General features: G+C 38.3%; 2 protein-coding genes across 3 annotated transcripts; both read left to right on the forward strand.

Annotated features, from left to right (window-relative positions):
- The first annotated feature begins 32 nt into the window (after positions 1-32).
- On the forward strand, positions 33-7,164 carry LOC145229788 (fatty acid synthase-like). Of its 2 annotated transcripts, XM_080095114.1 has the most exons (19): positions 33-232; positions 580-732; positions 882-1,055; positions 1,240-1,447; positions 1,653-1,786; positions 1,856-1,953; positions 2,016-2,226; positions 2,314-2,520; positions 2,592-2,762; positions 3,711-3,898; positions 4,020-4,209; positions 4,275-4,504; positions 4,584-4,772; positions 4,840-5,122; positions 5,191-5,379; positions 5,581-5,820; positions 6,281-6,455; positions 6,559-6,866; positions 6,934-7,164. In XM_080095114.1, the coding sequence occupies exons 1-19, from the start codon at positions 106-108 to the stop codon at positions 7,122-7,124; spliced, it is 3,666 nt and encodes a 1,221-aa protein (XP_079951240.1). In that variant the 5' UTR covers positions 33-105; the 3' UTR covers positions 7,125-7,164. The 2 variants fall into 2 exon arrangements, with proteins under 2 accessions (XP_079951240.1, XP_079951241.1); XM_080095115.1 differs by lacking the exon at positions 6,934-7,164 and having other exon boundaries at positions 6,533-6,626.
- A 16-nt stretch (positions 7,165-7,180) lies between these two features.
- On the forward strand, positions 7,181-13,021 carry LOC145229789 (fatty acid synthase-like). The gene is made up of 18 exons (XM_080095116.1): positions 7,181-7,339; positions 7,428-7,582; positions 7,642-7,803; positions 7,870-7,982; positions 8,047-8,185; positions 8,291-8,468; positions 8,539-8,689; positions 8,758-9,056; positions 9,109-9,231; positions 9,345-9,501; positions 9,555-9,656; positions 9,717-9,841; positions 9,949-10,189; positions 10,267-10,522; positions 10,883-11,023; positions 11,109-11,729; positions 11,806-11,993; positions 12,067-13,021. The coding sequence occupies exons 1-18, from the start codon at positions 7,318-7,320 to the stop codon at positions 12,317-12,319; spliced, it is 3,426 nt and encodes a 1,141-aa protein (XP_079951242.1). The 5' UTR covers positions 7,181-7,317; the 3' UTR covers positions 12,320-13,021.
- The last annotated feature ends 800 nt before the right edge of the window (positions 13,022-13,821 follow it).

The raw sequence follows: 13,821 nt of genomic DNA on the forward strand, positions 1-13,821 counted from the left end.
CATTGATATTCTAAATGCTGCTTTAAGGTATTTTAGGCGATAAGTCTTTTACAAGTTGTTTGTAGGTGCTTTGGGCCTAAAAACAAACGCTCGTAGCAATTTAGAATGAGCAAAATTTACATCAGCGGAGTTTCTGGGAGATTTCCCGATTGTCCGAACGTTTCCCAGTTTTGGGAGAAACTTTGTTCGGGCGAGGACATGGTGACTGAAGACGATAGACGTTGGAAAGCAGGTTGGTTTTGTTTTAAACAAAACACACACATAGCACATCATTTAACAAAACTATAACGATCCAGCCATCGTGAAACTAGCTGCTACTTGCATTAACAAATATACTTGCTTATTAGGCGTTATCAGGTCGGTAAAAGTGATTGACAGTATATGTATGACTGGTGGTGGCACATAAGTATTCACCAAAATGTTTGTTGAAACGTCCGCATCGTTCATAGTCCACGTTCTTTAAAACTCTATCTTAAGACTCATATAATACAGATCCGTGTTTAGTGTTGTGATACCTAATCCACAGTTGAGTAAAGTTAAAATTAAAGCGTAACGCATGTGCCACATCATTTTACTTAGGTCTTTTTGGTTTGCCAAAGCGGAAAGGAACTGTTTTGGGTGTGGACGAATTTGATGCTGCGTTTTTTGACATTCATGCCAAACAAGCAAGCAATATGGATCCACAACTTCGGATGCTTTTAGAAGTTTCTTTTGAAGCTATTTTGGATGCGGGTTCGTAAAAGAAAACGGTGTCATAGCATAGTTATACCAAATACATTTTTTTGATCTTCATTAAATGTGTATAAATTACTGGGTGGGCTGATTTCAACAATCAAACCACCCTCTTCTCGGAACTGGGATTTATTTATTTTTTGTTTCAGGTCAAAATCATCAAACATTACGTGGATCAAGAACTGGTGTGTGGGTGGGAGTTTCCAGTAACGATGCATGTGAAGTGTTATTGAACGATTGCAACCCAGAAAACGGTTATGGATTGACTGGAAGCAACAGAGCGATGTTGGCAAACAGGATTAGTTTTCAATTTGATTTTAAAGGTTTGTGGTAACCAAACACACACAGTAACGCAACATTTATTTAACCCTGTGCTGAAAAAAAGTAGTTTGGTAGGGCTAGCTTAAAAGTATAGGAACGCTCGAGTCTTCTTATATGAAGCTGTCTGGTGGTGTAAATGTACAGTACCATATCATTAAGTTCAACAGGATATCTGTTCTACCGTAGGTCCGAGTGCAACTGTGGACACCGCCTGTTCGTCTTCCTTGCTCGCTTTGCAAATGGCTTATCAATCAATTCTTGAAGGCAACTGTGATGCAGCGCTGGTGGCCGGCAGTAATCTCACACTGAAACCACAAATCTCAGTACAATTCAATAAATTGAAAATGCTCTCACCAGATGGTGCCTGCAAAAGTTTCGACGCAAATGCAAATGGGTAAGTACAATTTCTGAAATTAGCATAAACAAATAAACAGTATGCTTATACCACCAAACTATATGTACAGTTTTTTGTCTTTGCTATTTGCTTTGCCCATCGGTTTCAATAAAAGGCAAAATAAAAATACCCCTTGCATTTCCTGATCCGTAGAATCAGAAAACATGTCCAAGTAGATATAATCTGAATGTATGTTTTTATTTAGTTACGCAAGATCAGAATCGATCGCTGCTGTGTTTATATGTAAAGACTTTATGGTGCAACACAGCTACTGTCGTGTTCTAAACGCACAAACAAACAACGATGGACATACTCCCAAAGGAATAACGTTGCCGTCAGGTTTGTCAAAATATTAAAAGTTGATTTGGGTCAAAGTTACAGAAAACTCACTACTTCATATCGTCGTAGGTCCACAGCAAAAGAAGCTAATAGAAGACACTTACCGAAGTTGCGGCCGAAAACCCAGTAAGGTTTTCTACATCGAAGCCCATGGAACAGGAACTCAGGTTGGCCGCGTTTTGATTTAACGTGTAGCTTATCCTTGAACTAAAACCAAAAACATTTCAAGGCTGGCGACAAAGAAGAACTAAACGTCATAGATGAAATATTTTGTGGCAATGGAAGGAAAACCCCGCTCTTTATCGGTTCGGTAAAGTCAAATATGGGGCACAGTGAGGCACCCAGTGGCTTGTGTGCTGTGATTAAATGTGTCCTTGCGTTAAAACATCAGCTAATTCCAGGAAACCTTCATTTCAACGAACCCAACCCAAACGTACCAGGTACTTGAACTGTATTGTATAGTGAGTGTTGTTCATTACATGCATATTAAGTGCATGTATAGTAACTGTACAGATGAATGTACATAGGTCTGCGGGAAAACCGGTTGAATGTGGTGACACAAGCAACATCTGTACCCGAAACTTGCGTGATTGGAATTAACTCGTTTGGTTTTGGTGGCACAAATGTTCATGTAATTTTGGAGAGGGAGAGAAAAAAAGTTGATGTATCGGCACATCTATCATCATTGTTGGGCATACATTTATTTACATCCAGGACTATGGAGGGAGTACAAGGTTTTATTGCTTGAAAATTTTGACTCTGACGTATGTGGTATGGTATAAAACTGATTTTGATTAATATGCAGAAAAAGTTGACCACTTCAAACAGTTGCTTAATTCCGTGGAAAATCTCACGATGAAAGTTTCGCCTAAACTTCATCCATACAGAGGATTTGTGGCTTGTGCGAACAATGAAGTTGCTGACGGTTGGAAAAAAAGCAGCCCGGAACAACCTGAACTATGGTTTGTTTTCTCAGGTACTTTAAACTAGAATTTGTAACACTTTCATAATCTAAATCAGGGGTCACCAACTCTATGCCCGCGGGCACCCGGTCGCCCATGGATCCTTTCCAGTCGCCCGCGAGACTGGTTCTGGAAATACCCAGTTGCGCCTCTAGTTTACACAAAATGCTGCGCCTTATGTAGATTAAAAGTAATGCAACACGTTTATCTACCATGGGCCATTACTACCTAACAAAGCATTATGTAACATTCATGACATTCGTCTGTCTGTTACAACATACGCGCGGTGATAAATACCAGTTAGCAAACAAAGTGGTACGCTAAAATGTTGTAGACCAGGGGTCTTAAATACGCTGGCCACATGCGGCCCTGCATTAGTTTTTGTGTGGCCGACAAAGCGTTGCGACAGATACAATAGTTTCAAAGTGTGATCACCAAAACGCGTGCAAAGTTTGGCAATAGTGCTTTTTTGAAGCGACACAAATATCAAGCCTAAAATGATATTTTTTTGCATTCGGAAGATGCAAGTTATCAAAATATTTTGTAAACTACTTAACCGACAACCAAATCAACCAGCAACCCACTTTTCAATCGCGACTTAGAGTTGAGAAGCACTACTCACGGCTGATATCGCCATTTTTGGTGAGAATTCGATGTTGTCTTGACTCATTTTTTTTGGTTGCGTCACTATGTGCAAATACTTTCAAAGTCAGCAATAACAGAACAGAAAACATTAATGTAAAGTGTGAACAGTGGTTCACAATTAACCCTGCTTTCGTCAAAACTGCGGTGATTACACGCTACCCACAAAACATGGTTTGTTTTACCATGCTTATGTTAATATTTTGAACTGGTAGCCCTCGAGCCATTTGGTTATCTTAAGGTAGCCCTCGGATTTCAAAAGATTGGTGACCCCTGATCTAAATAATAATTCCTTCATGTATATTTTTATCCTGCAACAGGTATGGGATGTCAGTGGGTTGGAATGGGACGAGATTTCCTTCAACTTCCAATCTTCTCAAGATCTATTGACCAGTGTAACAAAGCATTGGAGCCTCATAGGTTTGATGTTCGCTCGTTGTTGGAGAATGCTACAAAACAATCTTATGACGACGTTATCAATTCATTTGTCGGCATTGTTGCGATTCAGGTGACTCATTTGGCTATTTACACATTTTAATCCAAACGTTGATAAGACATCAACAACTGGATTTACGCACTTTGGAAACAGATACAAAAACCAGTTTAAAAAAAACTTCTTTTATTTGCAGATTGGATTAATTGATGTTCTTTCTGCCATTGGTATAAAGCCTGACGGAATAATTGGACATTCAGTGGGCGAATTAGGCTGTAGTTACGCGGACGGTTGTCTTACTCTGGAACAAACAATACAAATAGCGTTTTTGAGAGGAAAATGCATTAAAGAGACAAACTTACCATTGGGAGCAATGGCTGCTGTCGGTATGAACTTACAATACATTTCTTGTATCTTTAGCATGCTAGTATTGCCCTTTTTTGGTGCACAGGCATGAATTGGCAAGAAGCTTTGAATCAATGCCCACCAGGTGTCGCACCGGCATGTGACAATGCTGAAAAATCGGTAACAATTTCTGGGGCGAAGAAACAAGTTGAGGAATATGTGGCAACGTTAAAAAGTCAGGGAATTTTCGCAAAACTTGTTTCGACTGGTGGAATTGCCTTTCATTCAAAAGATATGGAATTGGTTTATCCAAAGTTTCTCAATCTATTGAAATCTGTACGTTAAAACTATTTGGTACAAACAAACTATTAAGTTCCTGTTTGTAAATAATTCAAACTAATTTTGTACGTCGTAGATTATACCGAATGTTTCAAAACGATCCTCGCGTTGGATTTCAACTTCGCAAAATGGATCAAATAATTTGGATTGTTCGGCCGAGTACCACGCCAACAATTTACGCAGCCCAGTCCGCTTCAACGAAGCATTGAAAAATGTTCCGGAAAACGCCGTTGTTGTAGAAATTGCATCACATGGAATTTTGCAGGTTCGGATAAGATTATACCATAACATTGTTTTTAGGCCACTGTAACAAATATATTTGACAATGTTAGGCAATATTGAAACGAGCTCTTCCAATGCGATCTCATGTATTTATGGCCCACAAAGAACAATCTAGCGGAATCCTTTCACTTGGCAAGGCATTTGGTGAATTACATTGCAATGGGTTTGAATTGAATCTTCAGTCAATCATTCCTCGCAATAATCTTGAACGAGCTTCACTTCATGGATTGTTCGACTGGAATCATTCGCAGTCTTGGCCGGTTCCAGCACTTGAAGATTTTCTCCATACTCCTTCCGGTGTATCTACAAATGACAAGCTAATGATTCGACTAAGTGTGCACCCAACTTGTATTGTTGGTCAAACAGTCGAATTTGTATTTTTGATTGAGTTTTGTTCCTAGATCAACAGTCAGAAGAATACAAATATTTGTGGGATCACATCATTGATGGCCGGGCCTTATTGCCATTTGCCGCACATTTGGTTTTCGCTTGGAAGGCTTTTGCCAGTTACCTCGGTCAGACGATGGACGAAACTCCAGTCCAATTTGACAATGTAACAGTTCATACAGCAATCGTTCTTCCTGAAAAGGGTAAGTTTATCAAGTGGCAAATCGATAGTTAAAATGCCGCAGCTTGTTTGTTAAAACGTGACAACTAGAAGGAAATGAAACATTGATCCTCATGATTAATAAATATGTTGATCACCTTGTCGTTGTTGACTGGTCACGTCAAACAGCATTGACAACCAAAAAAACATTAGTTATCAACATATCTTATCATCCTTTTTGCAGGTTCTGTGGACATCGCAGTTCAACTTATGGCTTCGACCAACGAATTTCGCATTACGGAAAACAATATTTTGTCCTGTTCTGGAAAAATCCAAAAATTTCGGGGATCAATTAAATCGATCGCAACTTCGGAAAAAGTTATTGCAAGACCTTTGACACACGATGAGGTTTACAAAAGATTAACGTTGACGGGATTTCAATACCAAACCCAGTTTAAACAAATACGAAGCTTGTCCTTAAAAGGTAACTTTCATTAGACCTTTTCCAAATATCATTAACTTTAAATTCTTTACGATTATCCAAGATGGTAGACACTGAAATGTTTTTTTAGGTGGCGCATGTCAACTATGTACGTGTTACCATCAAACATTTTGTGCTCCGGTTAAGTTAAAATGAATTTATTTCTTAATAGCATAACAGCTGTTCAAACTAGTTTGACAAATTTAGATGCTAAGTGATAAAATGTTGTAAACATGCCATTTAACAACCACAGTTCGTCACTTCCTTTACAATTAATTTGAATTAATGTAAATAAACATGTGCACAGTGGACAGATAGATCAGTTTTTCAGTTTTGCAAAATTCGCATCATTCCTGCAATGTAGTGTCTTCTGATCCCAATCAATTTGCCGTATAAACAGAAAGTTGCAACGTTAAGTCTACTTAAAGTTATTAAATCAATGTAACAAACTTTGTCATTAAAGGGGACGTTGGAGAAATCATGTTTACGGGAAATTATGTGGTTCTTCTGGACGTTTTGATTCAGTTTGCAATTTTGTTGCGGGAATCAAAACAAATGGAGTTGCCAACAAGGATTCGTCAAATCCGCATTACTCCACTTGAGCAGACAAACCTGACACTGAAAACACTTCATGATCGGTAAATGTTAAATTTTATATTTTGCTACTAATGATCAGCGCGTAAATTAAAAGTAAATACTTGCATCGTCTATGCAGAAATACGTCAACTGATTTTTCTACAGTTGCCTAGATCGCACAGTTATCGGTGATTTTGTGGAGCTTAATGGAGTACACACAACGACAGTAACGAGACATTCCAAAATGCAGACGACTTTGACAAAACAAGTTTTCGTGCCCCATAATCAATTAAATTTGTCAAAACTGGACAAGGAAATTGATTTAGAAAAAAACCAAGTGGCCAAACTTGTCTCAAACAACCAGTCCCTGTTTGGTGTTACGAGAGTTGAATCAGTAAATACTCTCTCTGCTTTAAACGTTCGGAAACCAGAGGGGCGTCTCTATAAAATTTTAAACGAATTTCTCGAAAAAAGTGAGCATATAATGCTTAAGTATTGACAACTTGTGGTTAAGTAGACTAAAGCATGTTTTTAACTTAGATCAAGCATCTAAAGGAGAAAGACATTTTCTGAAATATGAGGGTCCTGTGTTTGACCCACTGTTGACATATTGCTTGTCGAACAGCGACATCTTGTTTCCTGTTCTCGATTGCGCTGCAGAAAATTTTGTCAGTACTGGGAATAGAATTGCTGTAATACAGCCAAAGTCTAAGAATAAACACGGCGAGTAAAACAAATATTCATCAAAATCATGTTAGGAATTTACATCTAGAACGTTGGTGTTTTGTAGATTTATTTCATATCGTTGGTTCGTGGAAAAAATGGTGCCCAGAGATTTCCTTGAATTTTAAAGAGTTTGAGTGTCACGGAGATACCAGCCATCTTGAGTTGAATCTCAACCAATTCTCGCCCACTTTAATTGTGATGCACAATCCGATATCAAAAGGTATAATATCTCATGTTTGTTTTGTGTTGTATTTGAATTAAGAGTTTTGGAAGTTAGTTAAAGTATCTGTAAAATATATGTTGTGAAGGTTCGACAAGCTTGCTTAAAGTGGTGGCATCGCAGCTGAGAAACAACAATGGCATGCTTTTGATTCACCAAAATTCAAAAGAAACTGTATTTCATAAATTGGCCAAGGCAGTTTATAATGATAACAGTTCATTCCCACAAATTACGTACGAACAGGTAAATAATCAAATAAAAACTAAACTAACTGAAAGTCAGGTTTAATACTATATTTACAGATAAAATATCACCTCGCCGAACAAAAATTCGAAATTCTGCTTCGAAAATCTGATTATCAATTAGGCAGCGAGTTAATTCTTTGTCGTCAAAACAAAAAACAATTAACCCAAGAATGTCACATCGAAGTTGGAAATAATTTCGAGTGGTTGGAACCCCTTCAGGTATATTTGCATTTTTGCATGGATTGAGAATTTTATAAAAAACGGTTGCTTTTGCTCGCTTTTCAGAGAAATCTGAAATCGAACGAGGACAAAGTCATTATTCTCACAGCCAATGATGAAACATCCGGAGTTATTGGATTGGCAAAATCGTTACGAAAGGAAACCAAAAAACAAATAAGGTTAAAGATTTAAAATATATCTATGCATTGTGTATGTCAATGAGTTGTAAGCTGTTATATTTAGAGTGATCTTGGGAAATGGTAAAGCGGATGAATGCAACACAAGCATTTGTACAAATGTATGGAAACATGGCGAGTGGGGCGCATTCCACCAAATCAGTTACAATGCTCAGAACATGGAATGTAAATCGTCTCATTTAGAGGTACATATTCGGCAGAAAATTATGAAACGTAGTACAGCATTGAATCAAGCAACTTTCCAAACATTTTTGTGTCAACTTTAAGCTACAATTAGTACAATATTTTAGGCTGAGGAATGTCGAGCTTTGGTTGAAGTTGAAAAACCTGGTGATCTGTCCAGTTTAAAGTGGGTTATTTCACCATTTCTTCAAACTACTTCGCCTTTGTACAAAGTTGAGTTTGCTGCTTTGAATTTCCGTGACATCATGCTTGCAACGGGAAAACTTCCTCGGGATGCCATTCCGGGTATTTGTGGTCATAAACATAAAGCCAAAATTATTAAAGTACAGATTTTTTAAATCCTTCTTTGTGGTAGGTGACCAAAGTAAACTTTCAACTTTGCTTGGTCTCGAATTCAGCGGTTACGATCACACAGGATGCCGAGTGATGGGTTTAGTTGCAGCGGAGGGTCTTGCCACTCACGTTAGAGTTGACCCTATGTTTACGTGGAAAGTTCCCGATAATTGGTAAAATCATAAACATCTTGCATAAAATTTGCAAACAACACATTAAATTACCATATTTTGTATGATAGGAGCATGAAAGAGGCGGCTACTATTCCTGTCGCTTACTCAACTGCTTATTACGCGATGATAATCAGAGGGCAACTAAAGCGTGGCGAGTCAGTTTTGATCCACAGTGGCGCGGGTGGAGTAGGTCAAGCTGCTATTGCAATCGCGCTCAGTAACGCGTGTCGTGTTTTTACAACTGTGTCGAGTGAACACAAGAGGGCGTTTTTGATGCGACGTTTTCCTCGACTAAACACTTCATGTTTCGCTAACTCCCGAGATTTAAGCTTCGAAGATCACGTGATGCATTGCACTAACGGAAAAGGTATTCGTGTGTCTTGTAATAGCTCCCAAATTAAATATTTTGTAATTTACAGGAGTAGATGTGGTGCTGAATAGTTTATCCGGTGAAAAACTGCAGGCGAGCATCAGATGTTTAGCTGAGAACGGAAGGTTTCTTGAAATCGGAAAACACGACTTGGCCAAAAACTCCCTGCTTGGTAAGAAACTCACCACACACTAGATAGAATAATGTTCAAATATTTTCAATATGGTCCATTTGCTTCTTGTGGACGTCTTGGGATGGAAATCTTTTACCGGTCGATTTTTTTAGAAATGTCTCATTTCTTGCGCAACATAACTTTCCACGGCATCTTGCTTGATTCTCTATTTTCTTGTAATAAACAAATTTGGGAAGACGTGCGAAGTCACGTGAGCGACGGAATACGATTTGGTGTGGTTAAGCCGTTGCAAGTTAAATCGTTTGCAAGGTAATTCAATTATATTCAAACTAAAAAAGGCCTACAAAATATGCCTTGTTAAGGAACGATGTGGAATCAGCATTCAGATACATGTCAAAGGGCCAACACATTGGAAAGATAGTTGTTCACGTTGGAAGCAAGGTTGATACAAATTTAAAGTCAAGGTATTCGGAAATTCATTCCACTCCTGTGTTTAGATGTATAAACTAATTGTTTTTGTTAAGAACTGTTTGTGACCCGAATCTGACTTATGTCATCACCGGAGGACTTGGTGGTTTTGGTTTGGAAGTCTGTGATTGGTTGGTTGGTCGTGGGGCTCGTCACCTTTTAATTGTTTCAAGTCGACGAGGTTTGTACAACAGATTCTAATTTGAGATGCGACCATTATCAACATTTTAGTCGTTTTTCTTGTTTCTGAGACAATTGCTTGATATAAATTCTAACATTTTTTGACAGGCGTCAGTAGTGCTTACCAGGACAGCTTCATAAACGACTGGAAAGAGAAAGGCATAAAGGTCGATATCTCAAGCGCTGACATAACAGACAGGATCGCCGTCAGCAAGATTTTGAATGATTCCATTGGTGGGATATTTCACCTCGCTGCGACCTTGAGAGATGGCTTGTTCGTAAACCAATCCAAAGGAAATTTTGAAACGGTTTATAATCCCAAGTGTCTGGGAATAGACTGCCTGGACAGGTAAGTTTTCCCGCGTTTAATTATCGAAACTAACCTGCAATATTTGGCGCTTGTTTCAGCAAATGTTGCATTTATAGAGTGTCTCGCAAAATTTGCAAGAAACTTCGCTGGTTCGTCGCATTTTCGTCAGTGGTGAGCGCTGGGGGGAACATCGGGCAAACAAACTACGGACTCGCAAACTCATACATGGAGCGAGTTTGTGAAGCGAGAAAAAGAGACGGATTGCCGGGACTAGCAATTCAGTGGGGGCCGATTGGTGAAGTTGGGATGGCTGCTGACATCCAAGCAACAATTGCCGGTGTGGTACCATGTCCCGTGCGGTTATGTCTTAAGGTAAATGTTTCGAACTTTATGTAACGTTCATGGATTATTTAAAAATTAGTTTGGTTTTCCCATGGCGAAGTAATCTACAATTACACATTGTCAGTCCCATATACTTATGCGTAGGTTGGTAATAGAGTTGCAACTCATTAGTGTATTTCACTAGAGTTGAAGTAAAATAGAGGAAATAATGGGGTTTCATTTCTAAGTAGGAATAAGAGTTTAAAATTTCACCTAGATGTATTGCTGGTGTGGCCAAAAAGCTTCAAAAAATTGACATAAAGGTTTATTTTTTGCACTATTCTCATTGTATGAACTTATTATGTATAGTAATAATCTTGTTTTTTTAATTTTATTTTTTATTGATGGCAGGACTTGGACATTTTTCTGACCAATAAAGACGATACAGCAACTGTTGTTTCAAGTTTGGTTCCTGCTCCGAACACAAAGCCCGAAGAAAAGTCAAGAAAAGAATCCGTCTCAGAGATTATTGCAAATATACTCGGATTAAAGGTAACAACATACAAAAGTAATGTCTGAATTACCCCTACATCGTAATACAAATCGAACTTACCGTACCACGCCATCTATGTTCCAGACGTCATCTGAGATAGTCGTTACTTCAACCATGTCCAAATACGGCATGGACTCGCTGATGTGCATCGAGCTTAGTCAAAAAATCATGCAAGAGTATGACGTTACTATTTCTGTCGAGGACGTGCCTCAAATGAGCCTACAGGACATTGAACGCACAATTGCAACAAAAACCTCCAATGTTGTCAACGTTGATGCCGAGGATGATTATGAAGACTACGATGCGCCCAAGAGTCAGATACTCAAACGAATTTGTGATTTGCTTCAACCGCGCCCGGAGAATAGTTTTTGTGTCAAGTTAAACGACTCAAAAGAAAATCTGTCGCCTTGGTTCTTTTTTTCAGCGTTGGGCCGAAGTACTTATCTTTACGAAGACATAACATCGCTCCTGGCTGCACCAGCGTATGGATTTCAAGCTACAGATGGTGACACAAGCGGGTCGATTGTGGAGATGGCAAACAAATGTGGCAAAGAAATTGGAAATCGCCGTATTGTGAACTTGGTAGGATTTTCTTTCGGCGCTGTCTTGGCAATCGAAACGGCATTACAGATGCAAACGGAAGCTGAAAAGATCAACCTTGTCCTCATCGATTCTTCCCACACATTCATACCACAGAGAATTGATGTAAGAAATATCTTATCTTTTTAAATGTAATGCGGAAAACTTTTGTCAATACAGCATCCATTTGGGTTTTTTTCAGACTCATTTAAACCACGCCGGAGAGTTTGTTGATGTGGAACTTAACGCAATGACGACATATGTCAGGGAACTTCTGCTAAATCGCGATTTTCAAGACATTTTTAATGTTTTGTCTAAAAGTTCAAACACTATTGATCGAATTGATAAAATGGTCCGAATGGTCAGGGAAATCTCTCCAGATTGCTCAAGGTGAATGAATTCAGAACAATTCCACGGTATGGGACACAAAATAGGCTATTGAGTTAATAAATGTCTTTTTCAGAATCAACCTCACCAAGTCGTTGCTCCGTTTTGCTAAGGGTTTAAAAGTTGCCACTAACTACGTCCCGGCGTCACGTCTCACTTGTGACGTCACGGTGGTGATGCAGTCGAGAGCGCAGTCGAAGGATTATGACGTAGGCGAAATATGTGATGGCCGCGTGAAGATTGTGAGGTTGGATGCTCATCACCATAATATCATATTTGGAAAAAGAGGCCGCCAAATTGCGGAAATAATCAACGAAATTAGCGAATGAACACGATATACCTGAATGCAATGGTTTTGTATTATTTGTCTATATATACTTTTTTTTGTCTATATAAAAGCAATTATTGTATTATTATACGTTTTCATAAACTGGGAATACCTGATAAACTGTACACTTACACAGTGAATACCGTTTAACGTTAAATTTCTTTCATCAAAGAGTATTGTGTATATTTGATGAAGTTTTGTACATTTCAACGCTAATTTCATTTTAGGAACAAAATAATTTATTGCAGGTTATTAATGTGAGTTGTGACAAAACATTTTATTGGTGGGTCTCACCTGAACAGAAAACACTGTTTTTTGTCCTTTCTGCCAATATTTTGGGTAAGATGGCTAAAACATAAAATGACACACCTGAAAGCCGGGTACATGAAGTTTGGTGTAAAATCTAACGATAGAAATTGAGCTTTGTTGGCACATAGCTCAGCATGTTGCATATACATCACGCTGCAATCAGTAATGATAGTTTCAAATTAAGGCTGTCATACTTACAACTTCACTGCAATGGTCAGAAATGTATCCATACGTTTTTAGTTTCGGCTTAAGGCTACACAACCTAATAGGTTGAACCTAATATACTTAACTCGCCAAACGTGAAATTCACCTAAACGAGAAAACAGGTCAGTGAAAGGATACTGCAAGTTAACAAATATATAAATAAGCTATTGCTGCCAGGTATAGTATCAAGTTTATAGAGCTCTTCTGGCAAATGTATTTTTATTCCGACGTTTCGACGTCCTATACAGGCATTCAGTGTTATTTACCCTGATGAAGACGACCTGCATAGGACGTCGAAACGTCGGAATAAAAATACATTTGCCAGAAGAGCTCTATAAACTTAGCAAATATATATTGCTTAGCATCTTGACTGATTTAGATACCTGTGCGACAATGTAGCATCTTGAGTTACTGGTGTTTGTAACATTATGTTATACTGGTATTGTGGCAGATGTTGCATCAGTCTTTGATGAATACCGACGCTGGTAAAGCTATCTTACTGTTAAAATAGGACAATTACCGGTGCTTGAATTTCAATTTCTCTATTATTTCTTATAAATCCGTAAATAATTGCACTTTTAATGCTGCTATGAATCCGAAGCAACACACGCAAGCACATAACCATCTAGACTCGATTGTCAGAAGAACTACAGGTAAAAAATGAGGTAGCAAATATTAGGAATCATAGAAAGCAAAAGTTGTATGCTAATAAATCATTTTTAAGCAAAAAAATCAGAGCCAGTATATTGGTGTATAACATAACTACGTTTCGACAAGTGCTATTGTCATCATCAGGTTGTAAAAAATAAAAGCGACAGAAGCTCCGTTTAATTGCTTTTACATGTTAACTTCGTGTCGCTTTTTTTACCGTTGTATGTCACCCAGTTGCATGCCTTCTGTCGCTTTTATTTTTTACAACCTGATGATGACAATAGCACTTGTCGAAACGTAGTTATGTTATACACCAATATACTGGCTCTGATTTTTTTG

The sequence above is a fragment of the Phallusia mammillata genome, chromosome 5 (assembly GCF_965637545.1).
Source record: "Phallusia mammillata chromosome 5, kaPhaMamm4.hap1.1, whole genome shotgun sequence".
Taxonomy (NCBI): domain Eukaryota; kingdom Metazoa; phylum Chordata; class Ascidiacea; order Phlebobranchia; family Ascidiidae; genus Phallusia; species Phallusia mammillata.